At 51.2% G+C, this 27,123-nt stretch overlaps 8 protein-coding genes across 8 annotated transcripts; 3 read left to right on the top strand and 5 right to left on the bottom strand.

Moving 5' to 3' along the window:
- Nucleotides 1–328: 328 nt before the first annotated feature.
- Nucleotides 329–1,673, top strand: DSM5745_04072 (uncharacterized protein; the record flags this gene model as incomplete). The annotated part of the gene is made up of 3 exons (XM_026746088.1): nucleotides 329–408; nucleotides 500–796; nucleotides 857–1,673. The coding sequence occupies 3 exons, from the start codon at nucleotides 329–331 to the stop codon at nucleotides 1,671–1,673; spliced, it is 1,194 nt and encodes a 397-aa protein (XP_026605084.1).
- Nucleotides 1,674–2,442: 769 nt separating this feature from the next.
- Nucleotides 2,443–3,513, bottom strand: DSM5745_04071 (thiamine diphosphokinase; the record flags this gene model as incomplete). Its single annotated transcript, XM_026746087.1, has 3 exons — nucleotides 2,443–3,114; nucleotides 3,181–3,260; nucleotides 3,393–3,513. The coding sequence occupies 3 exons, from the start codon at nucleotides 3,511–3,513 to the stop codon at nucleotides 2,443–2,445; spliced, it is 873 nt and encodes a 290-aa protein (XP_026605083.1).
- Nucleotides 3,514–6,141: 2,628 nt separating this feature from the next.
- DSM5745_04070 (putative sister chromatid cohesion factor (Chl12)) lies at nucleotides 6,142–9,532 on the top strand (the record flags this gene model as incomplete). The annotated part of the gene is made up of 3 exons (XM_026746086.1): nucleotides 6,142–6,352; nucleotides 6,418–9,061; nucleotides 9,109–9,532. 3 exons carry the CDS (start codon nucleotides 6,142–6,144, stop codon nucleotides 9,530–9,532), a joined length of 3,279 nt encoding a protein of 1,092 aa, XP_026605082.1.
- Nucleotides 9,533–10,082: 550 nt separating this feature from the next.
- On the bottom strand, nucleotides 10,083–10,511 carry DSM5745_04069 (uncharacterized protein; the record flags this gene model as incomplete). The annotated part of the gene is made up of 1 exon (XM_026746085.1): nucleotides 10,083–10,511. The coding sequence occupies one exon, from the start codon at nucleotides 10,509–10,511 to the stop codon at nucleotides 10,083–10,085; it is 429 nt and encodes a 142-aa protein (XP_026605081.1).
- A 491-nt stretch (nucleotides 10,512–11,002) lies between these two features.
- Nucleotides 11,003–11,956, top strand: DSM5745_04068 (coiled-coil-helix-coiled-coil-helix domain-containing protein; the record flags this gene model as incomplete). The annotated part of the gene is made up of 3 exons (XM_026746084.1): nucleotides 11,003–11,210; nucleotides 11,273–11,615; nucleotides 11,686–11,956. The coding sequence occupies 3 exons, from the start codon at nucleotides 11,003–11,005 to the stop codon at nucleotides 11,954–11,956; spliced, it is 822 nt and encodes a 273-aa protein (XP_026605080.1).
- A 1,245-nt stretch (nucleotides 11,957–13,201) lies between these two features.
- DSM5745_04067 (regulator of nonsense transcripts 2) lies at nucleotides 13,202–16,971 on the bottom strand (the record flags this gene model as incomplete). Its single annotated transcript, XM_026746083.1, has 6 exons — nucleotides 13,202–13,302; nucleotides 13,377–13,866; nucleotides 13,911–14,180; nucleotides 14,229–14,386; nucleotides 14,435–16,810; nucleotides 16,875–16,971. The coding sequence occupies 6 exons, from the start codon at nucleotides 16,969–16,971 to the stop codon at nucleotides 13,202–13,204; spliced, it is 3,492 nt and encodes a 1,163-aa protein (XP_026605079.1).
- A 4,515-nt stretch (nucleotides 16,972–21,486) lies between these two features.
- On the bottom strand, nucleotides 21,487–23,060 carry fhdA (putative transcription factor Tos4; the record flags this gene model as incomplete). Its single annotated transcript, XM_026746082.1, has 2 exons — nucleotides 21,487–21,513; nucleotides 21,564–23,060. 2 exons carry the CDS (start codon nucleotides 23,058–23,060, stop codon nucleotides 21,487–21,489), a joined length of 1,524 nt encoding a protein of 507 aa, XP_026605078.1.
- Nucleotides 23,061–24,639: 1,579 nt separating this feature from the next.
- Nucleotides 24,640–26,007, bottom strand: sun1 (SUN family protein UTH1; the record flags this gene model as incomplete). Its single annotated transcript, XM_026746081.1, has 3 exons — nucleotides 24,640–24,681; nucleotides 24,735–25,111; nucleotides 25,164–26,007. 3 exons carry the CDS (start codon nucleotides 26,005–26,007, stop codon nucleotides 24,640–24,642), a joined length of 1,263 nt encoding a protein of 420 aa, XP_026605077.1.
- Nucleotides 26,008–27,123: the final 1,116 nt, after the last annotated feature.

Below are 27,123 nucleotides of genomic sequence, written 5' to 3'. Positions count from 1 at the left end.
GTACAATAGAATAGACTGACTGACGTGATGGATGGATTGGATGCTATGGAGATGGACCCAAACAGGAAAAAGCGGGGGCGCAATGTAAACAAAGGCGGGACGGCGGTGATTGGCCACGCGCAACTACGTCGACTGATGTCGGTGACTTGACCTCTCGCCCTCCCTTCGTCTGTCCTGCTTGTTATTATTTGTTGTTATTATTATGCCTCTGCGCCCCCAAGCCTAGACTACATTACTCCTACATTTGCTCCCATCACTTCGCGGTCTAATCTCACCTTCCCCTCCCTGACTCTTTCTGTCCGTTATCGCATGGTCCGCGCGCATCGTCATGTCTACCGGACTGCCCTACCTGCACAAGCTGCGCAAGGCGCAGCTGTCCCAACTTGCTGATATTACCGACCTCCAGGAGTAAGTCGCGACGTTCCCCGCCAAGTATCGCATCTCGCGCTTTTGCGATGTCGCGTTACCGTCACTGCTGCTGATACAAGTAATTCTGTAGCTATGAGGACGACACCAAGCCTGAACTTGCTGCCCGACTGGATGAGCACCTTCAAAACAACAGCTCTATATTCGGCGACGACGAGCGACTAGCAGACTATTACCGTCGCTCATCGCAATCGCAACCGTCTAGCGGGTCGCCTTCAAAGAGGACCAGCAGGACGAGCAGAGCCAGCCGAGCCAGCAGTCTAGCCGACAATACGCCCATCAAAGCGGAAACCATCAGCTCAGGCGCTGCTTCGGTCACCCGTTCGGCTCGCCGACGGCCACCAAGGACCAAGGTGGAAGCTAGTCCTTCGTATGTCGCATTTGACCCCATTGTCTCGGGTCGCGCAGTTGGCTAATGACGTTATCGCAGGGAGGTGTCCGTCACTTCGCCTACACAGGCCCTTGATGATGTAGCTCCTCGAGACTTGGCGGCTGAGACTCCGGCGCGCCCGTATGCGGACATCATCTCCGAAGACCGCGCTGAGCACACCCCTCGAGGCCCGCTCGTAGAGGTTGTCGCTCAGAGTGCACGATTGCCACCATCGCCTGCCGTCGTCACTGAAGCAATTGAGCGTCAAACGACCGAATTGCGTAAGAGCATCGGCGATGCCTGGGAGAAGTCCGGCGTACAGGAAGGCTCAGATGCGCTGCGCTCAGCTCTCAGCAGCGTGAAGGCCGTCGAGGTCATCGTCACTCTTCTCGAAGCATTCAGCGTCATCAACCAAGTCGTACCGTGGGGCTACGCCACTACAATCCCTGCCATCGATGCCATTTACACCCCCGCAATCCCGATCAAGGTTCCCGATGTCTTCATCCTCGTCGACGGCTTATTCTGGGCACCCGTCTCGCTCTGGCTTCTGACTAGCGTTCTGCTGCCTCTGACGGCTGCCTATTTCTTCAACATTAGCCTCCAGGTAGCTCAATCCAACAGCACCGGAATCCAGACCCGCCGCAGCAGCAGTCTTAGCCGCTCCACCCAGACAACCTTTGACCCGCTCAGCTTCAACATCGCCAAGGCGATCATCTCGTATCTTGTTTACGCGCACGGATTCAATTTCTGGAACCTATATTCTGGTTACGCGCTTCAGACAGTCAACGCGTCCATTCCCTTCCAGTATGCGGGTATCTTGACCGGCTCCGGTATTGGCGTTGTGGGAACGCTGTATGAAGCTATTCTGAGGAAGTAATCCACTTCCCCAGGGTCAACTTCCTCTCTCAAAAGGGAGACGGGTGTACATCAGTGTGGTTGAGAGATGTTGTACCGTGCGTTGGGTCGAGTCTCGGTTTTGGCTTTTTGACTCGGTTTCTGTGAAATTCACCTTGTCGCGGGAGTACGTCGGGTTGGTTTTGATTCAGGGGGTATCGATATGCGTTACACGATGATATGTTATGGAAGATTTGTTATCAGCTAGCTTGAGTTCTTGGTAGATCAGTCTCACTTGGGCTCGGTTTTTTTTCTCTTGGGCGATTGGACGCATGTTTTGAATTCATCTACTTTGTTTCACCTATGACTATGCTATTATTCTTCAATGTCATTGCTCCTTTTCGGTTGTGTGTTCGGGTATATGGGATCCGTTGTTTTGGCTTGCTGTTTATGTTTTGTATGTACCTACGGTTATGTTGGTATATATTTTCTGTTAATGGGGGGTTAGATGCCCTTTTCTCTTCACATTGTAGCCTCTTTGATAGAGTCCTATTCATTCTAATCCAGCTTTTGGAATAGGTAATCTTACAAGTTCATCATTCTTACATGTAAAACGTAGCTCATAACCATGCCGTCACGTCTTGATCTATTCCTATCGCAAGCTTTGCTAAATGACCAAATCTATCTAAGTAGAGCAATCATATCTATATCCTCGATTCTATATCGGAAAAAGCGTCTTTCAGATCTAGAGCAGCCCAAAACAAATCCAAATAATCAACGTCTATTTTTTTCGCCCCGTCACCCCATAATCGTCACCTAGCAGACCGCTTCAGTCGCTTCGCCAACTCAACCGTAAACAGTACCGGCGCATTCGTCTGCACACTCACAGTCTCAGCCCGAATATGGTTGCTCGTGCTGATTTGGCCTCCGATCTCAGTCTTCCAGTCCTCGACGTCCCACTCGAAGCCGGAGGTCGTGATGCGCGCGGGGCCAGAAAGCGGGATTATGCCGACGTTCTCTTCCAGCAAATATATTCCGTGTTCGTTTCCATCTCGTGACGGCGGATGTCGGCCGCCAGAGTTAAAACTGGGACCGGGATCTGGTCGATTCGTCCTCGGAACATGGATTGTGTTCATCCCCGGCTGGAGAATAAACGTTATACTCTCTTCCGAAATGAGGTAGAGTTTCCCGTCCCCCTTCGCTTCCGCCTGTTTCTGATTCATCGTGTATAAGTGATGGATCTGCGAGAAAGCCTGGTCTACGCGGCCGCCGAGACCGCCTAAGATCAGGATTGAGAGGTGGCCATGACCATGGTCAGTTGCGGAGAGAATATCCCTCTCATGTTGCTGGATATACCGTAGGCTCTTGGTGAAATCGGTTGAGTACTGGTCGTCGTCTTGCACGATATTCACGCCTAGCTTTGTGTAGTGGCTGCGGAGCTCTGGGCGGATGGAGTCCAGGTCGCCGATTATTGTTGTTGGGAGCTGGATGCTGTTAGTTGAGCTGGACTGGGTAGGGTAGGGTAGTTTTGAGATGGGTGGATGACATACATCGGTATTCTCTGCGCCCCGGGACTTCGCCCACTCGAAGAACCGGTTTGCGCCGCCGTCTGCGCAGACGGTTGCCAGTGCTGTTGAATCGTTAGCTTCGTCTTGCTCATATCGCGGGTCTCGTAGTATTGATAAGAGACTATTAATCTGACATGGTCCACTCTTGCATGTTGAGGGGAAGTTGAACGGACAGGAGGCGATTCAGGACGTACCATGTTTCCGCAAGGCCCTCAGCGCGGTCTCATTGATAGGCTGGTTGAGGACCAAAAGGGCGAATGGCTGCCATGACTCTACTTCGTCTTCGCGGAAGAACTGCGTTGGGTCCCACTCCATGATAATGGACTTGTTCTGGTAGACTGTCAGATTTTAAGCCTTTCTTGTCGTTTATAGTTTCCGTACCTAGCTTGCTATTTCTTGGTCTTGGTCTAAATGAGGTAAAGCAAAGCTTATATTAGATACGATAGTAGATGCAGATATATATGGATCAGGGCACCGAATAGATAGATCTTAGAGGGTTTTGAAAAAGACCGATTCCTGTTTTGGCAGGTGGGCGTGCTTCGGTTGCTGAGTCAGCGGGAGACCACCGTCCATCGGACTGAGTTGCATCACGTCATCTTCCAGTACTTATGAAGATGGTTGGCGGTTATCTAGACATAGTATAGTGATGACGGACAGGTAAGCTTTGTGCAAAAAGCTATCTCAATGACTCAATACGGTCAGGGCTGCGTACTACTACTCTCTAGTATGTAACGCGATATATATCTGAATGTTCCTTGGAAGCATATAAGTGGAAGGTTGGTTTAGATCTCGTTTATCCACGTGGAGGTAGCACTATATAACTTTAAACCAAAGGATGATACGCTCAATATGGGGGCCTTATTATCAATCAGCCATAGCACCCGTGTACCCTAGCAGTACACGTTTAGGAGGTTGAGATAGAAACGTACACACCTGGGCCTTGGCGGGGAGCTTTGATCGAGAATCTCGAATCAAAGTAAGTTTGATTTTAGCATAACTCATAGGCAAGCATTCTAATGAATTGACAAATATCCAAATATCCATCCGAGCACCCAAACTCCGTCACAGAAAAAGGCACCATTAATAGTCGAGTACGAACAAGACAACATAATAACAACAATGAAAAGAAACGTCCGTGCAATCATCATAGCCGTAAGAGTGTCGTCTGGTCTATCATTCAAGACCAGACTCCGTAAAAAGGCAGGTAACTTGATTGGTGCCTCGAGCTGGAGGTGGTAGACTATCGGAAAGCGAGGTAGTGAGCCATGGCTTCGTAATGGATAGCTGCCTCCTTGTTCTTCGAGTCGGCGTTGGTGCTGGCCTTGCTCTTGCTCTTGGAGAGCCACTTGCGCTTAGCCTCTTCCTTCTCTTTCACGATGGTGGAAGTGGAGGCACTGGAGTAGGTCGACGAGGCATCGTTGAAGGTATTGGTGGAGGACTTGGTGGAGGTGGTGGTGGAAGGCATTGTTGATCGTTTGGTATGAAATACTCGAGAGAGGAAGAGCGATATTTTGGACGGGTTTCGTTTGTTAAGCGCTTTGAAAAATTTGAGGTACTCAAAATGCTTGATCGACTTGTTTGCAAATCGTGTTTGTGAAGATGATGTAGTATGTAGTTCTCTAGATCGAGGATCTCGGTCTGGTGTGAAGATCTTGTTTTTGACTGTATTGATGCTGAGGATGATGATGAGAATTCAGACGAGCATGCCACCCCCTTATATATCCATTTCTCGAGTCTAATGGAGTCATCTCACAACGAGTCGGTCCCATCATTTACTCCGAATCCTCATCGGAGTTGCCAAGCATACAAAGAGTTGACTGACTAGATTCAAAGCTTAGCAATGGGGATTTTGGCAGGATGATCCCCACACACCTTGATCACTGGCCAGTCCCATCTCCTCGTATCAGCCTTCTGCCGGGCTAGGCCATGCAGCAGATGGGGCTCGTTCGCACGGTGACGATGGCAGAAGAGCGGAGGGCGCACGGTTGTGTGACTCAGGAGTCAGGCCATCACGGCCTCCGTTTTGGGCTTTGTTTCCATCATGAAGCATGATAGGTCTGCCTGAGCTAAGAGCCTAAGACGCGCCCTATGAGAGAGTCTTGGCCCAGGGTCTGTACCTAACTGGGTCGTCAAATATGTCTACTTTGGGAGAAGTCGTCAAAGCCTCCCAGTTTGGACCTGCTGGCCTGGATGAATGACTCAGGTCTCAGCCACAGCCACAACCACGTATTGGGGACCTCGTGCAAGATGCAAACAATCAACTGGTGATGCGAACTTCGAGCTCGTATTCGATAATTCGAGTCAGTCCGGAGTATAGATTGGAAGTTGACGGTTTGCAGCATTTGTCAGATTTACTGTTGAGTCCACCCCACCTACTCCGAAGCTGAGCTCCGATTCCATCGAACTCCGACAGCACGGGTTGACTCCGACCTACCTACAGTTTCGACTACACGGAGTAGTCTAACTAGGCACCAGATGTCGCTATCCGAGCGGCCTGGATCAGGATTCAACGGATAGACTCCGCGGTCTTGTTCTCTTCTTTTTGTCACCCGATATTTGCACCAATTCAAAAACTCAAAAGGACCTCAGCCGTCACGGGGTCCAAACTAGGGCTAGCGCGACTACTCCGAGGCGGAGCATAACCAATAACCACATAGTTACCAGAACAGAGAATGGGTATATCGGAATTTTAGAACCAGAGGTTCTATACAGCTTACCGGACTAGGTATGCATTGTCAGATGGCACAGCCCGGCGTTAAGTGAGGGATTCTGAGACCGTGGAGGAGTAACCAATCTACGTCGGAGTGGGGCATCAGCATGTGGCTTAGTCATTTACTTTATGCCGGTTATGCTTCTTATCGGCCGGGCGCGTTCGCGTCGCGTCGCTCAATTGCAGGTCAAATAATGCCCTCAAACTACCCCATTGTACAGCAAACGACTTAGATGACGGAATCATCTCCATTGGATCTCTCGTCCTTTGATCCAGCCATCCTCCTCCACTCCGAAGACCCTGACCTTCCCTCCCAATCCTTCTCCGACGAGTTCGAAGCCTTGAACGCGGTGCGAGTGGAAAAGACCCGCAACAAAGTCGTGATCCAGCACCGAGCTTGGAATCTGTCTGATGTCTTCCGCAGTGACGAAGACGTGAGATTGGGTGCGCTATCTCTACCCATAGAGATCTTGATTCTATAGCAAGAATCGTTTCTTATACCGTGCCAGACACCCCCACGAGACCAACGAAGAACTCTCGATTGCGCAGCGTCCTCTCTCCACTACGTGAACAAGCGTTTCCGTCCTCCCCGCCAAATTCCAAGATGCCCTTTATCTCTTCGCCCGTGGCATTTCCTTCAAGCGCGCCTTCTCCGGACTCGCAGAAACGGAAGAATGGCGAGCAGTCGCAGGCAGCGGAGCCGAAGCGGCAGAAGATCATGGGCGGGTTTCTGGATGATGACGCCGACGATAACGACGGACTAGAGGCTTTCAAAGAGGCGCAAATACAAAGCCAGTTTGAGATTCAGGAACAACTTGTCGAGCTTCCTAAAGCTCCTCAAACTCAGCCTACAGTTGAGCAGAAGCGGCAGAAGATTATGGGCGGGTTCTTGGATGATGACGACGATGATGACAACGATGGATTGGAAGCTTTTAATGATGCGCAACTCAAAAGTCAAATTGACATTCAGGAAGACCTTGTTGAGCTTTCTCAGATTTCGCAACCTCAGCCTGCCGTGGATTCGGCACCGGTTAACTCTATACTCGAGCGCAGGACAGTGGTTACAAGATCTGCACCGCCGATGAGATCATCTATCTCGGTCCAGATAAAGACTTGCTCTGGAAAGACGTTGAACGTCCGTCTGAAGGAATCCAGCGCTCGGGTTTCCTATGAAAGACTCGTGGCTAGTCGGTCCACAACAGCTCCTGGAAGGGCTCAGAAAAGTTACTATGGAATTGATATTCATACCTTACTTAGCGAGTCCGCGAAAGAAACCAAGGCCGCCGAAGTGTCTAAGACTGCCCCAGCGCCGGTCGTACGACCATCAATCGAAGCCCCCATCGGCGATAAGCGAAGCAAAAAGCTCTCAACCGCCATGTGGACAGAAAAGTACCGGGCTCGCAAATACACCGAACTCATTGGAGACGAGCGCACCAATCGATCTATCTTGCGTTGGCTTAGAGCGTGGGATCCCATCGTCTACCCTGGCCTAGCTCGAAGCAAGCAGAAGAAGGCGAAGTATGACAATGACGAAGAGGAACGGCCTCATCGCAAGGTGCTGTTACTTTGTGGTCCACCTGGACTGGGGAAGACAACTCTCGCTCATGTCTGCGCGAGACAGGCTGGTTACGAGGTACTAGAAATCAACGCAAGTGACGAGCGCAGCAGAGATGTTGTCAAAGGCAGAATCAGAGACGCACTTGGCACAGAGAACGTGAAAGGAATGAACGTGGAAGTGGGCGAGCAGAAAGTGCGCAAGGTCGGCCGGCCTGTCTGCGTTGTAGTCGATGAAGTAGACGGAGTGGTCAGCGGATCCGGTGGTTCTGGTGAAGGCGGCTTCATGAAGGCGTTGACCGACCTTGTTCTCCTGGACCAAAAGAACTCCGCACGCACGGCTGAGCAAGCCTCTGGCGGACGGAAAAGGAAGGGTGACAACTTCCGGTTCCTTCGTCCGCTTATTCTGGTCTGCAACGACGTGTATCATGCCAGCTTACGGCCGCTTAGGCAATCTTCTATTGCAGAAATCATTCATGTCCGTCAAGCGCCGCTGGAGAATGTGGTTTCTCGCATGAAGTCTATCTTCACTCTTGAAGGCATCCCCACTGACAATGATGGAGTACGACGGCTCTGCGAAGCCTCCTGGGGGCTTGCGAAGAGGAAGCAACGCGGCGTGAGAAATAGCGGTGCAGCAGAAGGTGACATCCGGAGTGTCCTAGTCGCAGCAGAATGGGTAGCCCACAAGCTTCGAAACGAGAGCCCTGTATCCTTGCGGTTGACCCGAAACTGGCTTGAACAGCGAGTTCTCGCAGACCCTGGAGGTGGCTCGTTCTTTAAAGGCATGAACCGCGGCGGAGTGCGTGACATTGTGGATCGAGTGTTTACGGACGGAGCCGGATTCCCAGACGTACCTCTCGGCACTGAATCGTTCCAAGACCCATATGACCGCTCAGCAACGGTTCCGGGAGACGTCGCAGGTATCAAAAAGCGCCACGCAGTCAACAGGCTCCGGGAGATGGTCGACGCCAGCGGTGACCATGATCGCTGCACCTCCGAATGTTTCTCTGCATACCCCCTTCAACCATACCAAGACGATAGCTACCTCTCCAAGCCGAACGCTGCCTACGACTGGCTACATTTTCACGACACCATCTCCTCACGGGTCTACTCCGCCCACGACTGGGAACTGGGTGCCTACCTCAGCCAAGCGACATCAGCCTTCCACCTTCTCTTCTCGACTCCCCAGGGTAGATCGCAGCCTCAGTACAAAGATACAGACGAGGAAGAGGAGGAAGCACATCCCTTCTCCGGTCCACGAGCAGACTATGCAGCCTTCGAAGCAACCAAACAAAACCAGGCTATTCTATCTACGTTTCAATCTTCTTTTTCTGCTCCCCTTCTCCGTCTCTTTCGCTCGTCCAATAATCTCGCCACCGAACTCATACCAAATGTAATCCGCATGCTCTCGCCAGACGTTAAACCCGTCGTCGTCCGCGGCAGCGAGCAGAAGAGCGTTGCAAGCGTGCGCAAGGAAAGCGAGCGCGCTCTCGTCCAGTCCGCCGTCCGCGTGATGACTGGTTTAGGCGTGACGTTTGAGAAAGTCCGCATTGAGAATGAGGGCGGCGCACATGGCGGCTGGGCATACCGCATGGAACCGTAAGTCGCCATCCCACATTCTACCCCATCATATCTAACATGACTAGGCCCCTTGACTCCCTCGTCTCCTTCTCCAAAGCTCCGGGCCTTTCCTCAACGACAGCTCCCGTCCGCTACGCCGTCCGCCAAGTCCTCGACCAGGAATACCGCAAGGAATCCATCCGCAAGAACTCCGAGAACCTTGCTTCAACCGGTTCCAAGAAGTCTACTACAAAATCTACCCCAGATAATCCCGCGGACGTCGCCAAGCTAAAGTCCACCGCCGTAAAACGGGACTTCTTTGGCCGCATCATTGAGGAACAGGGGCCATTGCCGCAGGAAGCTAAAGAACAGGCGCTGGCGAGGAAGGCGAGCTCTGCGCAGCAGGAGGCTTCGAATGCGGGGAGGAAGGTCTGGGTTACGTATCATGATGGGTTTTCGAATGCGGTGCGCAAGCCAATCTCTATGGCTGAGTTGTTGAATGGATTGTAAATAATCATTCCTACGCTGTTTTGGTATGGTTATGGTGCTATGGTTGTAGATTGTTTCATGCATTCCGAATTTTTTGTGAGAGCGGGCGTTGTACAGGGCCTTCGAGATACATATCATACTATATCTGATTTCATATCACATCATTTCACTTAAAAGAAGCTGTGTCCAAGTATTTCCGAGTAGGTGGACGCTTGGTGCCTGAGGTCTTCCATATATTTCATACACCCGCCCTTGAAGCCAATTTCCGGTGCTCTGATGAAACCAGGCAATATACAGGATTTGTTGACTGTTCGTATATCTCTCAGAGACATCCTCAGAGACATCCGAGTCTTCATCTTGTTGCGGTTCACTCCTTCCAAGTCGTACATTTCCTTTCAATAGATATGCCCATTGTCGCCGAATCTCATTGTCTGTGTTGTAGTGATTTAGGGAGTCCGCATTTAAACACACACGTATCCCTAACAAGAAGATTCGTTAGCCATTCTATATCCTGTTGGAGAGTAAAAAGTGCCATCAGAGGCTCTGCGATGAATACCACTGACATCTTCATTCATCGCTCTCGAATAAGTACCGACTTCGTCTTCTTGATCGCAACAGCCGAACCACTCGTACAGATGCGCTTCTTGCTCTTTTCCACAGCCCTGGTATTGTCGCTCTTTCCCCAGCGAGTTCTTTTGGGCGTGCTCTCAGCTGTTGTTGCTTCGCCTTCACCTTCGGTGTTCGAAGTGTCACTAATATCGCTATTGCCATTTCCACTGCCGTTCGTAGAGTCGGTCGAGCCGGGCTCTTGGAGCTGTACTTGATGATCTGCGAGGTCGACAACGTCGATGCTATGGGCAAGTACTGTTCTGGAGACGACGACTAGGCTCATCATGTCCGGGTCTCGGCGGTCGATCTCTAGCACAATTCTTTCGTGGTAGCCTGGTTTGACCAGGGTATCGATGGGAAGTGTTTGGTCGGAGTCGGAGCTTGAGGACATGGTTCAGGCTTCTTCATGAGATTTTGTAGGAGGATGTTTCTTCGAAAGCTTGAAGAGATGTGTGAGATGACGAGGAAGATGAACAGAGTGAAGTTGAGGATGTTGATAGAGGTCTTGATGTTGTAGGGCAAGCTGAGAAGCAGCCGCAAGCTGGGCGAGTGATGACATTGATGGAGCGAAATTCACTTGTATAATTTGTGTTAGTCCATTTGGAAGGAGACCTGGGGCCTTTGTTGATGGTGAAATGCAGCAACTATAAAGCCGAAACCTAATTGGGCAGTCCACTTCAGGCAGGAACCCGCCTAAGCCTCAGGCCCCAACGCTGCCTTGGCATGGAAGCACTCCGCTCACTCCCGTTCTCGTCCTCGGAGACATTATTTATAAGACTCCCCTCAATTGACCTCCCCCGGCCTTCGCCGCCCTCTACCTTCCTTTGAACTGGATCCCTCATCCAGTATCTAGTTGTATCTCTCCTTTCCCGTCGATTCACAATGTTCCGACCCGCATCGCGAGCGCTCCTCCGCGCCCCAGCACCAGCTGTCAATGTCGCGCGCGGTCCATCTCGCCGATTCATAAGCTCCAGTCCCTCAGGGCCCTCAAAGCCACGGAGCTGGAAGAACACCTTTGTCCGGGTCGGATTGGCGGCCGGTGCTGTCTACTACTACAACACGAGCAGCGTCTTCGCGGAGACCCCATCGCGTGCGTATCCAAAATCTCTTCTCCTTCCCAATGACGCAAGCTAATTGAACACCGGCCTCAAGTCTCCTTCCGCAACAAGTCCCAGTCTCAATCCGACAATGAGAAGCCCCTACCAACGCTCGACTCCGTCAAGCCTAAGAGCCGCGAGGAGAAGAAGGCTCCCGCTTCAACAGACGCCAACGCACAGCCCGAATCCGAATCGCCTTTGAAATCCGCTGAAGAGCTCGAGGCCGAGGCAGACCAGCAGGCTGCGTTTAACCCGGAGACTGGCGAGATCAACTGGGACTGCCCATGCCTCGGTGGCATGGCGTACGGGCCTTGCGGAGAAGAGTTCCGGGCTGCGTTTAGCTGTTTTGTTTACTCGGAGGAGGAGCCTAAGGGGATTGACTGCATTGATAAGTTCAAGTGCGTCCTCGACCATGCATATTTATACTCTGTTCACATGCAACGGTATTTGCTAATGACTTCATCACAGGGGTATGCAAGATTGCTTCCGCGCTCACCCTGACGTCTACGGCGCGGAGCTTGAGGACGACGAGGACGCCAGCGCTGCAAACTCCGAGCAGCCTCTCGCTACGGAGGTCGACGCCGCTGTTCCCCCAGCTGAGAAGCACGAGAATGCCAAGGAAGCCCGTGACCAGGTGAAGTCCGCTACGGGCGAGGTTGCCGAGTCCGAGGAGATTGTCCCTAAGGCCTGGCACGAGTCAGAAGCGGAGAAGAAGCCCGAGCAGCAGACGGAGAAATAAATGTGGAATTCGGGCTATCCGCCATCTACTCTCTGCGTGAAGACCTACCTGGAAAAGAATATGCGCCTGCCTAAGAGCACTACCATTCTTTCTCCAACGTCCCACCAGCACCAGGCTTAAGCCTTCGACCTACTTGCCCTACCTAGCTAGGTCATGTCAGCATTATACTCATTCCATCCCACCTTACTCATCATTGCTCGTCCTCTCTGCTCTACTCGGATTTGTCTTTCTAGCCAATCTTCTTACTTCGCTTGACGTTGTTTGCTTCATTTCCTATGTAACTACCTACTCATGTACTTCTATGCAACGTTGCTGTTGTCGTTGGACGTGACATGACGTGATCACGTTCTGTTCAGAGGAGATAAAATAGATTTCTTATAGAGTGCATTTTTCTTTGCTGTGTCATGTGTTGTAGAAGTCTAGTTCGAACCATTGAAAGCTTACGCGGAACTGGAGGATTCAAATACTAATGGATGGACAGCACAGAGAGGTACTTCATTCACCATTACACTTCGACGACTGGTAATATAAGGCTAGGTCGAGAAGAGAGGACGGGAAATATTAATCGAATCGAATTAACATTCTAATGCATATGTTGAGATTGATTTTGATTGAGCGTGCAGACATGTAGCTGGTACTTCCCACTAGTTAGCACGTTACATGATGCATGTGTATATGATGTAGCTAGCTAATGTAGCCCGTCAGCCCGGCCATGTTCCAAGTCCACAAATGAGACCAATAAAGTGGATAGGTAGGCTAGGAGACCCGTCCGAGCTGAATAGACCAGAACAGAACCTGGCCTGGCCAGATGACACACCTGGACTAGGCTCGCCGAGGGCTAAACTGAGAACACGGAAGTACTCGAACTGTATGTAGCACTGCCTCTCCTTTCTGATGCTGAGCTAAGCTAAGAGATCCTGACGCAAGCTTGGTGTCTAACGTCCACACTGGGAGCCGACAGAGCAGAGGAACGCCGAGTTCAATCACCAGAACTCTGCTGTGAGTTGACGGCTGTGTGGTAGACAAGCTTGTGAACAAACTCGCTCTTGGACTTCATGTCGAGGAACTTTCGGACTTGGAAAGCACGCAAGTGAACTGACTGACTGATTGGTTGCGCTCGTGCGATTCGTGCGCTCGGACACGGCCATGAGGCCAGCGAAAACATCAGGCGTTCTTTTGGCGGCCACAGTCGAGTCGATCAAACTGTCTGACATCGAGGTGCGCTTCTGAAAACCATGCAGGGCACTACCAATTCACATCACTGAGCTGTAGCTTGCGGGAACGGAAAGCCAAACGGTTCGCGCTCGATTTGTCCATTCTAGCTGGCGAACGTTTCTCAACAGTTTCTATTTTTGTCGACTTGTTAGCCTGTCCTGTGTCTTTAATCTGACTGTATATGGCTTGGCAGAGTAAAACTCACCTTCGGCGCTGTCAGTCTCGTTGGTCATCTCGTAGTTCAGAACGAGGTTCTTGATCCGCTGCTGCTCCTCCCTATCAGCTTGCTGCTGGCTTCTCATGGCAACGGCAAAAGTTGAGTCGGACGGCAAATCGATGGTGCGAGTCTGCTGCTTGTTGCCTTTCTTGGTCATAAGGGAGAACGCCATTGTATTGCCGGACGGCTGAGTGGAGGGAACAGGTGCTGGGGCCGAGGCTGGGGTTAAAGCTGGGGCTGGGGCTGGGGCTGGGATTTCGGCAGCAGTGTCACGAGCAGCGCGCCGCATTGGTAGAGGAATATCAAATACAGCCTTGCGCTCGAATTTCCGGGATTCAACGCTCTCCGCCATCATTTTCTCGAATTCACGTTCGAACTCGGCTTCAGCCTCGGGGTCTCGCTCCTCCTCTTGACGCGTGACGAAGATCTGTTCTTCCTCAGACTCACTGTCGTCGTTGTGCTCGACGTGTGGGGACACCTAGACTATTAGCACGGGCCACTCAGCTAGGCCGGGTAACTTACATCCACCTCGTCACTCTCCTCTCCTTCATCCTCAGCCTCTGGAATGGCGTCTTCCTCCAAGTCGTCGTCCGACGCGCTGTCCTCGGATTCCTCCTCAGGTTCGGGCTTCTCTTCTTGCGGCTTGAAGTTCTGGGCCACTGCCTCGCCGAAGATGCGGCTAGCCTCGTCGAGGTCGGTAATTAGAGTCCATTGCGGACGGGTCAGAGAGAACGTGTCTTGGACGAGAAAGTCGATGTCCATAGGCAGTGGGTCTTTTGTGCAAATGTAGTACTAAACAATTAGCCTTGAACTTCACCCACTAAGCAGAGACGAGCTTACTTGGAAGAACTTCAAGAAAAAGTCTAGCTTCTTCTTTGCAGATCCTCGGTCGAAACAATGACCGCAGGTATCCAGGAGCTGACAGATTAGACGTATACGGAAGAAGTCGTCTGGGAGATCCAGCACGTTGATCTTGCCTGGCATCGGCGTACCGCCTTCTGCAAAAGAATTAGCAAACACAACCCCAAATGCTCCATATAACGCACCGTGACCGTATGTGACAATCCGATACAACGTATCGAAGATCACAGGAGAGTCAATCATCTTATAGTTGTACAGCTCTCCAAGGTACTTGACCTCCGCGATCCGCTTCTGGTTGAACTTGAAATCATTCTGCTCAAGACCAAGCGTGATATATTCCAGAATGTTGTCAACAATGCCAATCACAAAGCCTTGGTGGTAGCGGTAGAGAGCGCCGACAAGGATTGCAAGCAGATGGATATTGCCATACTTGACTTTGGCCGGCTTGCTGAAAACACGCTCCAGAATATAGACCACCTCGTCCTCTTCCCAGTGAAGCTTGCGAACTGCTTTCAGTACCCTGGTGTAGTTCCGCTTGTTCATATCTAAATAGATGAGCTTTCGGATGTAAGACTCCATGGGCGTCCTCTCCTTTTGTTGAATAGCGGGCCGTTGAGGTGGGTCGACGTAGTATACAGCATTTTCGATGATCATGCGCTCCTGCTGGCCTAGGTGCTGAACTGTCTTCTTTCTCCCCAGTGTCTCGAGGAAAGATGCCATCCGGGGTGACGTATCCGGATTCCGAAACAAGTATCGCCCGCAATTCTCCAAAAGGTGACCGATAATTTCAATGTTCATGCGGGAAAAGTCATCCAGAGAGACCTTGAAGCAGTGGAAAATGATGTGCTCCGGGACTACTCCAAACTTGGTCAACTCCGCAAGGTAACGGATGTTGCTCATCCGCACCTGGCCAAGGAACTCCTTGGACTTACGGCGCTGGAGACTGCGGAACTCCTCGTCGAGATAAGTCGTTAACCCTTGAGGGATGTCCGGCATATATTGCCCAAGAGTGGCAACAAGACGCGAGTACAAAGGCAGAAGGTCAATGCGGCCCTTCGGAATATCAGAGATAGCCTTCACAAGCCTGTTCCTAGAGGCTTTGGAGTTGAGAAAGCAGAAATCTAGCGCCATCTGGTCGACTTGGTCTTTGGTTTGCAAATCAGGAAGCTTGGCCAGAAGCGCGTCCACCTGGGCTCCGACAGTCTTGCTCACAATGGCCATAGACAGATCATCAGCTTCGGCAGCCTTCTCCTCTGAGGTCTGTGTCTGCGGCTCGCCTTTTTCACTCGATTCAGGGCCAGCTTCACCTTCCTTCTTCTTGGTCGGCTCGCCAGTTTCAGTCTTCTTCTTCTTCCCATCATCTAGGAGAACAGCCGGGACCTTGCCTTTCAGGTCAACAAGATTCTCGTAGAAGCGTCGCTCCTCTTCGTCCTCCCAGATTCCAGCTCCTTCTCCTTGTCCACGGAGGTACTCTGAAGTCTTCACAAGACCGATCCCGCCGCTTGATGTAGGGTCTGAAGTTTCCTGCGCAGCCAAAGCTGGCATTTCGACACCCAAGATCTCGCAAAGGATCTGCGTGTTCGCAACCAACTTCTCCAGCGACTTGGTCTGCCTCTCAAAGTTGGCTTGTCGGTCTTCGAATATTTCACCACTCTTGACGTAGGCTTCTGCATTGCGCCGGCTCTGTGCGGTGAGCGCCTTCTGGTCGCGCATGACATGCGCCTTGACGTCCTCCAAGTATCGGTTCAGGATACTTTTAAAGCGAGACTGGACCTTCTCCGGTGTAAGTGGCGCGTCATCCTCGGCGTCCGCCTCATCACCATTCTGGGTTTCAGCAGGCGCAGTCGTCGCTCCGTCGGCCTCAACCGTCTTCCGACCCTCTTCAGCGGCCTTGGCGCCCAAAATATCCCAGCTAAAGCTCTTTGCAAATAGCACGGCCAGCGGCAAATTGGAATGATCACGGTCATGACCAAGAAGATCCTTCAGGACCTCCAACGGAAACGGTTCCGGCTCCTTATCACCGTTCGCGTTTCGATTCCTCGACACTCCATCGGCCACTTTGTTGCCCAATCCAACTGCACCCTCTTTGCCCTTAGCTCCGAGATCCTCCGGTCGCTCAACATCGTCAAGGGTACGCAGTACGCCGACCAGCCACAATTCTGTCACAACCTTCAGCAACACTCGGTGGCGAGATAGTCTCTCTTTCTCTTCGCGCTCACGCAGTTCCTGGCTGAGAGCTTTCAACTGGCTTTTATCCGGTGAACTGAGGCCTCGTCCGAGCAGCCATCCAATCTGTCGGGTGAACTCCGCCGGTCCGAATCGCTGATGCAGAGCGCTAGTGATTTCAACACCGGCAGTGATCTCTCCGGGCGACTTGAGTTTGCAGAGGCCCTCGTAACATGCCGATATAATCTCCGAAAGGTACTTGTGGAGCGACAACGTGCGGATGTCGGTTAACAAGGTCTGTTGAGCGGCGGCATTAATTCCAGTGCGCAGGCGTTTGATAAAAGCCGTATTCTTCTTCAGAGACGAGTCGAGCGATTTGCTGACGGGAAATATTTCTAGATGGACGTCACCGGTTAGACGAGACCGGAATGAGGGGAAAGAGGGATAAGGTAACAGTACCAGTTTCGCCAGCCCAGGCCTGCTCATTAAGAAGACGGATCTCCCCTGCGTTTTGAAACTCATTAGATACTAGATAAGCAACACCTCTCATCCCCATCGCGTCAACCAGACTCACGCTTTCTCTGCCGATCCATCTCTTACCGCCCGGTTGTAGCGTAGCAATCCCCGCGGTGACGAATTCAGCTGTTATGTAGTGGTTTTAAGAAATCGGAACGGAGAGCGTGGAAGTGACTTGAACGCCACATTGGGGAGGATCAAACAACAAGAAAGGCGCCACGTCTGGGTCTGCCTGGGACGAGTGTGGGCAAGTCAAGGGATGTTGCACAGTGCTGCTGAAAAGCCATGGGGAGAATTGCGGGCGACCCCGAAGGCGGCGAAGTGCATGCCGGCACTGGCCAATCTCCGTCATTTCTCTCCATCGTCACCATCTCTCTTCATTTCTATCTCATTATCCTTCACTCTCTACTCAACTTTGAGACCTGTATCTGAAAGCAGTGATGTGGCTTGAATTTACCTAAACATGGCCTTCATTCCACCCACCGAAATCAAGCAGCCCTACTTGCCGCCAGAACTCCTCTCGCCCAAGTCATGCACCAACAGGCCGGAATTGGAACCAATACCAATAAGCTATCAGCAGCACTTAATATCCTCGGACATGTATCACAGAAGAGGCCTCCGACTCCAGCGCAATCCGGGTTGCAATTCCCAGCTTCCTAATTAACTCCACGACCACCGAATGAAGCGATCGCACCAGGGCACCTACCGGACAGCGTCGAAACTACAGACCACGCCATGGCCGGTCAGACATGGGCAAGCTAGATGCACGCTGCTGCTGTGAATTCAGAGAGCAGCAATTGGCAAAGCGTGATATATCGTTGGGAGCAGACTTGGTCGATGACGCGCTCAAATTACCTCTGCGGAGATGTATGCGGCGCGCGAAGGTGCAGGCGCGAATGCCGCAGATACAGTAGACAGAGGCTGAAGTTCCTCTCTTTGCATACCACTGTCGCAGTCATCGTGGGCCTCGGCACGGGCTTCGTGGTATCCGGAGTTGTTGGCAGATAGGACTGATGCTGAACGGTAGTTCCGACACCGTCCGGTATTGTAGATCTGCTTTCTACCCAGCGAACCAAAGCATAGTACGCCATGGCGTACAACTCTCTCCGGGCGTATGTAGATGATGCAAAGGTATAGTATTCTCAACTAAGCCGATCCGCATACTTTGTAGGTTTATTTGGTATCCCGTGTTGACTGCGAACCACTTCAGATATACCTTCTACCCAGGTACCTCGGCTAACTCATCTACCGTCATCCGCCTTCATTTAATCCCGTCTCAACTCTCAGAAATATCTAAGAACGAATCCGTGCGCTCGTCTAGGCTGCGAACTATAGAGCCACGTGACTTATTCTGACTTCTCGTTTATGTAATCCTATACTACATAACCCTAACTCCTACCAGTGCTGAGATCAATATGCTCTTCAAAAATACTTCTTTTACTTGTACGTAGTTCTGTTTGTTTCGCTACCCGGCGTCTTCTTTGAAAATTTGTTCAAGATGTCAACAGATGAACTGGAGGCAGTATGGCAGTACCTTGTGGAAACCTAGGGCAAGAACAAACCACGAAACTATGAACCCGAAATTGATAAATCCGAAACCCGTATTCAACCTGAATAGAATTGGCAACAAAAAGAACAAGGAACCGCAGCCCTTTAACGCTCGATGGCGGCGTGCCGGATTTTCCAATTGCCCAAATACCCATATCTGCCGTGAATAGTGCAAATCATCCCAATGAACTCTTCGAGCCGTGCCTTTGTTGCCACATGCATGTTCTTCATCAGCTAAAGAAGGTCTTCCATGCGTGTTTATTCTTCTTCAAGCAATCCTTCAACCGCTGCACAGCCTTGTCTATCTTTTTCTTTCTTCCAGCACTTAGATCCCTGAATACTCAAGCACTTTTCTTAAACAGTGACTTTTGTGCCGCATGCTCTTCCCGCCACAGGTCAAGGAATGTTTCCAGCTGTGCTGTTATGTCCCTTGCCATATTACACGCCTCGCCAGCGATGACAGTAATTGCTTTATCCGCCTGCGCTCCTCCAACTAGCGAAGCAAGGCCTTTACTCAATCGTTGGGACACCCGATCAGGGATTCCACTTGTCTTGTTTATCAGCCCTATTACAATATCTTGAAACAAAGCAAACCTTTGATCCGTCTGCTTCCCGTCTTTATACATTGCCTGTATAAACAAAGTAGCTTCTTCATCAACCTCCTTATATACTTCTTGCGCCTTATTAATGATCCAAGCGGCCTGTTAATGTACCTTATTAGCTTTTTTATCCCCTAGACTCTACGCCTGGCAGATACCATCATCTAACTGCTCATCTTCTTCACGCACCCAATCCAGGATACGAGCGAGGGCATTAACCATCTAACTTTCTAGTCAACGCTTTTTCTTACGAGGTAGATAAGACCGTTGCGTAGGATATTTAAGGTTGTCACGGCCTTGCTCTGCATTAACTGACCGGGAAGCTGCCTCCGAAGCCGGAATATTACTTTCTAATCCACGCATTCTCTTGCGAGACAGATAGGACCGTTAAGTAGGATGTTTAAGGTTGTCAAGGCCTTGCTTTGCATTAACTAACCGGGAACCTGCCTCCGAAGCCGGAATATCACTGGGAGGAAACTTGATATGTGGCGGATCGTCCGTTGCCGATATTGCACCTAACTCGCCTGTGACATTGGCCCCCATTAAAGTGTTTTCAAGGGCTGTATATCAAGAATTGACCGGCGAGGCACCAACACCGGCTTGTGTATGTACTCACCGGGATTGCAAAGAGCGTTGATGTCGCAGATAGCCCTGTTTCTTACCATGAGATCAATCGGAGGACGTGTGTTGGATTGACCAATTTTAATTATGGCCGGAAGGCTGGGGCTCCTGCCAACACTGGTCTGCATTTCGTGCGTTGTAGCCAACGGCGTTTCCAAGGCAATTGCCTTGTTCCATTGTGGGACTACTAAATCCTCTAACAAGGGAGATTTGGTGGACTAAGTTTGAGAATATATTAGAACATAACCGGCAGCAAATTGAACAATGCCAGAAAAACACTTGCAGAAATGCAAACTAACACTGACCAGTACTATATCCGCGCTAAGTTGATTACAAGCCACTGCTCCCGGACCAGACCTCTCAGGCAAGAAATCTTCCACGAAATCCCGGCCTGTAACTTCGCAGGTATCCCTAAGCGATTTTTCTCCCTGTAGACCATTGCATCCCCATATTAAAAGATGTAGATCCTGGTAAATCGCAGTTGACTAACGCGCAGATAATATGCAAATGATTATAACACCAAGAGGACGGCTTGCTGCAGATACTAGGTGGTAAAGACAAAATGATGTTATGGGTAAAAGTCAAGGCCTGACTCCGCTACTGGGAATTGACTATCGACATAAGAGCACGTGCAACAGGTGGTGATAGATCATTGCAACAGAACGCGCTTACGGTATTATTAGCCGATCAAGCATCGAATTTGGCAGTCTGGTGAAATAGCACCGGCCTTAGTATAAGAGGAAATATACAAGAAGAGGCCACAGCGAATCTCGAGTTCAATTTATGGCCAGTGCCGCATTTCAACTCTTGTATACCTCAGTATAGCGGCGGGTCTCGATTGACGGTGGGTCTCGCTAAGCAGCGGCGGGGGCTCGCGTCGCGCTCCAGCCGGTCTGGCTCTAACCTGCTCTGGCTAGCATCATGTTTTGCTAGCAATGCTAGCAGGCCACTAGCCAATTAGATGTAGAGCGAAGAATTCGTCATGAACTCACCACCATGTTTTTTATCCTGAGAATCTAAGATAGGCCCGACGCGCAGAACTTCAACAAATAGCTTCAAAAGTACACGTACTTTGCTTTGTATGGGACTCCCTATAGAGAACCAAGTACCAGCGCGTTGACGGCTCTACACTGTTCTTTTGCGCGCAGTATGACTTGGTGAAATTTGAGCAAAACCATCTCATATAAAAATGAGCGGCATCTATATGTATAAGTTGGATCCTCGATGTCTCGTGGCTTGCCCTAAGCTGACCTACTAATAAATTACTAGGGACGGAGCTAAACGAGTCGAGTACTGGATAAAATTCGATAAATTCGAGCGCCATCTCATATGGTACGCTAACTGAGCAGCATCCGATTAATTAGGCGGTACTCTAGATTTCGGAATACTGGTAATAGCTCAGAAGGTGAATACTTTTATTCCATCAAAGGTAACATACAGATCATAAGTTTCCAAAATAATGAAGTACAGGATGCTCAAGGAGCATCACCGGAATCGGCGACATTGAACAATACTCGTACAGCCAGGTTCATAAGCCGGCATTGTACAAACAGGAGAAGACACCCCTGGTAGAAGAACTGTAAACAAAAAGCGAACCAGACCTCCATACATCATACACCTTCATATAAAAACGTAATAAAAGTCAGACTGGGTATGCCACGCCACGCTATGCAGTCCTTGAAAAAGGAACAAAGAGGGAATCTAATAGAACCCTAAACAGTGAGTCAAGTATGTACTGAGAACAGAACCATATGTCGGGGTATTATAATTGTTGAACTGTTTCATATTCATTTCGGTTTGCGCCAGAAATATTGCTGTTCGGGTTAGCAGGGCCATGACTAAGTCACCAAAAGGAGGGACATACCTTATGTTGCTTTCGGCAGTTGCGGAGGCCAGGCTTCCGCAGATCTGTGACGACAGCTTCACGGCGCATCTGATCGTCATCAAAGTCAGGGATGTAGTAGTACTCGGCCTCGAGGGGCTTTCCTGCGGCATCCTTGCCTTCGCGCGCAACCTTTCCAATACACTTGGTGGAGTCCAGGATTGCCCGGATCTCATCTCTTGAAGGCCCGTGGTGTGAGCGGATGTCGGCCTTCCATAAAGAAGAGGGAAGGTTGTCGAGGATGGTGGAGAACGGGGTGGATGACAGACGTGAGAAAGCAAGCTGATTGACGGCGTGGTTCTGAACATGCTCAGAATCCTCGTCCAAGACTGCCGGTTTCTTGTCCTCTTCGGTCGGTTCCACAGGCTTTGAAGGCTGTCTTGGAGATGTGGGCTGGAGGTGAGCACGAGGACGTGTGGGCCGAAGGGGGGACTCGTCGGCAGAAAACGAGGCCAGACGAGGAAGCAGATTATCGCCGAAAGGTCCGAAGGAATGAATGATCGGGTCATTCTCCTCGTCATGGTCAGACAGATCTTCAGGCTTGCTCAGGTCACTCAGATCACTGGACTGCGAGCTCTGCAAAAGAGATGCTGCACTGGACGATGACTTCAATGCGTCGTTAGAGTTAACGCGGCGGACGGGAGAGCCTTCATCTTCATACACAACGACCGCGTTTCTGGAGCGAGTCGGAGTGAACAGAGGCGACGACGGAGGGATCAAAGACTTGACGGCCGGGGATGGGGAGACCGGGGACGCGAGGCGTTGGCGTTCAGCACCTGGGCTATCTTGCAGACTACGGTGAGCTTGCTTTCTTCGTGTTGGCGTGACCTCCTCCCAGGTCTGCTCCGAGTCAGTAGACGCATCTTCCTTCCTGTCACCGCGCGGCCATTGAACCAAGACGCGGCACTCAGAGACGTCAATCATAATATCTTCGTCCTTGATATCCGACGTGAACGTCTTGCCCTTGGCCAGTTCATATTTCTTTCCCTGGCAGTGAACCTTGATTCCATTCCACCCCAAGCACAATATCTCCACCCTATCTCGGTCGAACGGGTTGGGGGCGGGTTTGTATGTCGCTTCGACGTGCACCCTGGAGATCATTCTGTTGGCGGCGAGCTGATACTGGCATGACAAACTGGATCGTCCCATCTTGATCGTTTCACCGGTTTCAGGTAGCATTAAGGTAGGAACCGCAGAGAGGGGGGTCCGTTCGGAGAATGTAGAGCTCAGGTTATGGCGTGACGAGCTATGAGGCAGTGCCATCCTTGGGGGCGAAGACGACATGATGTGGGTGGACGAGGTCGGGACGGGAGTGGGATAGGTTGAGATAGCACGGTCATCGTCGCGTGCTACACGCTTCTGCGGTCGAGGAAGAGACGGAGACGAGCTCAATGGCTCAAAAGCAGGCAGTAGGGACGCCGGACGCTTCACGCCTGTCAGAGGAGCAACCGAGGTGCTCCTTGGAGGAGACGACTCCATGATAGATAGCACACGTCTCGACGACCACCTTGGGGTTTCCTGGGCAGCTATAGAGTAAAGAGGGTGAGACTCAATCGAGTTCGCGTCAAACTCAAATGCACGGCAGGGGCTCTACTCTATCACGAGAGGGAAGGAAAAAAACAGGCAGAGGGAGAGACAGGACGTGAAGCTGGTGGAGGACGAGAAGGAAGGAAGGAAGAGCCCTGAAGCTTCCCTCCCCAAACTGACGACTAGGTAGGAGGTTGGGGAGACACGAGTCTACAGAAAAGAATGAAAAGGGCACTGGGGAGAAAAAGGGAGAGAGGATGGTGCGTAGTGGAATGAGAATGCCCTGGCGGAACTGCCAGCGCGGAAATGCACGCTTACAAGCTCGAGAAATCGAGACGCGTTCGATAGGCGCCGGTCCTGCTCCACCTTCAACCTCGCGCATCCCACACCCTGACCGTCAGGAACTATGCATCGTACTGCATATCTGGCATTGAACGGAAGAATGAAGGCGACTTCCATCATGAACGCCATGTCAAACCTTCGAACCCCTCCTTTATCACCCTGGTCAATGCTGTACAGCTCAGCAAGGCGCGTCGAGTCAAGAGCCCTCGCGTTCTTTGGTTCGAGTCCCGTGACTCGCGCCAAATCACATGATCGCGTTTCCTCGGCTTGGCCCGTGCATAGCGCCATGTGCTGCTGCATAAATGGGTTTGTGATTGGCTTTCAATTATTCCTTGCATTAAAGAAGACATCTCGATTCTATTTTTGCGAATCGCAAAGAGATAGACTTGTAGTATTTTTGTATCCTATATGATTGATGATCAAGTAGTTTTGGTATACCTCAAGCCATGCCCATGTGTCTTGCACTTGTAGGATTAGACACAGGTGGTCACGTAAGGCTGTATACAAGTTACCCGACGCGACGCGCGAGGGTAACTTACCGGTCAAAGTAAAACCAGCCAATTTAAAATCCGACGCCGGGAGAATGATGCTGCTCATTATAATTCTTCCGCTGCGGTCTCGGCGGGAATAAACCCTACCGTCAGTTTGTGAATATTCAATTCAGAATTCTTGACGTCGTCACTCGAAGGCTCGTTGAATCCCCAACATTGGCACCTCACACTCTACACGAAAAGTCGCCTAGCCACCGCTTGAGGTGTCCAGCAATTCAGTAAGCAAATCTTGTACGCCAGGGGCTGGCAGAATCATGATATGGATTAACGCACGACGCGGTAAATATCAACAGAATCGCGTATTGACGAGCCTACAGAGTTGAACGATCCAACAAGCCCCTATACCAAAGAAACGACAAGGGTATACATGAGAAGAGGAATTCAACGTCACTTGACAACAGAAGATAATTAAGCACAAATCTCCCAACCTAACGGATGGGGACCAAAGAGGAATTGACCGATGGGCACGGTTTCAAATCATATGAGACAATATACTAAGATACACAAGAAAGCAAGATGAAGGCAGACATAATCAAAAGCGAACAGGCATGAAAGGTATTCTATTTGCAGTTTTGCCTGAACGGATAGGATCATCCAACGCTGAGCGCACCGTTATTGAGAAGTCGCCATCAACTACTTTAGTAGAAGACGAAAGTAGCGTCACCGGACATGACTTCGACCTGTGAGTGAGTTAGCATACAGCTCCAATAAAAAACCAGCTGAGAAAGCTTACCGTGCAGCCAGAGTCGTTGGAACCAGTGTCAGAGACGAAAGAACCGTCTTCGTACTTGCAGGAACCGCTAAGGTTGTCACCTTGGATCTTGATGTTGAAGTCGAGCTTCTCGGTGGTGGTAGGAGAGTTCTGGAAGATAGAAAGCCATTTGCCGTTGTTCTCACCAACACCGAGGTTGATGGGCGCCCAGTTACCGATGGCCTTGCTGCCATCACCCCACTGGCATCCCTCCTCGGTCGTGGTACCGGCAGGGTTGACGTAGTACTGAGCAGAGGTAACCTTGCCCTCCCACTTGTAGTAGGTTTCACCGTTGGGGCAAGTCACATCCTTGGTCTCGCCGCTGTTAAGGCTGATGGGGATGGTTTCAGATTCGGTACCTGTTTATAGTTAGTGCAAAGCACACCCCATTTGTAGGTAGTTAACACTCACCAGGGTAGTCAGTACGGCAAACGGCAACGTGGTCGCTCAGGGTGTTCTTGGCCTGGACACCACCAACACCAGGAATGCAAAGCTTGTCGGAGAGGTCCGAGTTGGTCAAGTAGAGCTTGCCACCCTTGCACTGAAGACCACCGACAGACTGGCCTGTGGAGCCCTGAGTAGTGGGCCACTGAGACTTCTGGTACCCGGGAGGGCAGGCGTACGAGCACATGGCACCGCTGGTGCAGCTGTCACCAGTAACGGCAGTAACGATGCTGCTAATAACCTCGTCGACCAGGGTCACGTATTGGATACCAGACCAACCGTCGAGACCGAGGTAATCGAGAGAAACAGCACCGTAGTCGGAAGGGAAAGTGCTGCAGTCGAGTTCACCGTCGGGGAACGATGCATCCAATCCAGTCGCAGTTGAAGAGCTGGCGGCGGACGAGGTGGCAGCCGCCTGGGAGGTAGTGCTTGACGCAACGCTCACGCTAGTGGAGGTGGAGGTCGAAGTGGAAGTAGAGCTGGAGGAAGAGGCCTCGGTCTCGATGAATTTCGCCGGGGCGATGGTAGGGGTGTACGCCTCAGTCGTGGTGGAAGAGGCCGTGGTCGAGGTCGAAGTCTGGCAGGGGTCGGAGGCAGGCTGGCCGTTAGCCCAGGCCAAGGTGCCGTCGGTGATACCCTGGCACACTTTGTCGGCGCTGATGAGCTCGTTGTCGAGCATGTATTCGACGACAGTGGGACCATCGACAGTGACAACCTCGCGCTTGTGGTGGTGACGGTGGCCGTGCTGGTGCTGGGCAGCAGCCGCGATGGACCCGGCGGTGGCCAGAGTAAGGGCGAAAGAGTACTTCATCTTGTGTAGATCGCGAAAATGATAATATATCTAACGGATTGGCTGGAAATAGTCAGTATCACCAATTCATCGCATTATAAGTATCATCCACAGTCTCAGGGTGCCGTTGCGATTGTCCAGCCGAAGAGAGCAACACAAGTAGTGGAGTCGAGTGCCCGCAACCGCTTCGACCAGTAACCCGATTGACAGGAGTGCACGAGGATATAACACCGGGATGATTGACGTACATCAATTGACGGCAACCCGGTCGCGCGTTCGTTTCGAATATAGTGCTGTACACGAATTGAAAACAGGCGGAAGGGACCGAGATTTGACGGAGCGAAGAAGAGCGGATAGGGAGCCGAAATGCGAAAGAGCGGTATTCAGAAAAGAAAGGAGAATTCCAAAAGAATGTGCGTAGAGAAACAAGTCTCTCTGGTCGGATGGGAAATCTCGATGGCGGACGACAGCCTGGGTGGAACGAAGCGCTCTGGGGAGAGGGAAGGGGAGGCTGAAGAGGAGGGAGAAGAAGGAGGAAGGGGAGGTTTTAGGGAAAGGAGAGCGAACCTTAATGGACACAGCGAGGAGGCACCGAATTGGCCAGACGAGACTAACAGCGAGCGGCCAGGGGAAAGGAAAGACTCAGTCGGCAGGCGTTGGCGGTGGCTCCAGCAGACGGCGAATGACAATCAGCACTCCTGCGCTAAACCTGGCCAGTGCCTGTTCAGGGGTTCCACTGCGAGATTCGAGACATGGTCTTATTCTTAAAGGGACGCCATGTCAATCAATCCTTTTACTTGATACGAGGAATGGAGGAAATCCCAACGCCATTCGTCCTGAGCGCCCCTGACAGCGCCTGGTTCAATGCACAGCGTGTCCGTGGTAATGCCAGGGACGCCGACTGCTGACCACGGTAGGCGTCAACCCAAATTCTCTTCAGTAGCGCTATCCATGGAACGATCCGTATCTTGTTAATTATTTGCAGTCGCAAGTGGGGGGGCGACGTGGCCACCCAGTTGTTTGTTTTTGCATGTTCGCCGCCGTTCGGGGACACGGGCAGCGCAGATTGGAATCCACCTTTGGCAGTCGAAAAGGGCATCTCGTATGCAAATCTGGTCGCGTCCTATAGGACCGCCA

This window comes from Aspergillus mulundensis (genome assembly GCF_003369625.1).
Source record: "Aspergillus mulundensis strain DSM 5745 chromosome Unknown scaffold_3, whole genome shotgun sequence".
Taxonomy (NCBI): Eukaryota; Fungi; Ascomycota; class Eurotiomycetes; order Eurotiales; family Aspergillaceae; genus Aspergillus; species Aspergillus mulundensis.
Note: the sequence above shows the minus strand (reverse complement) of the source record. Positions and strands in the feature narration are given on the sequence as shown.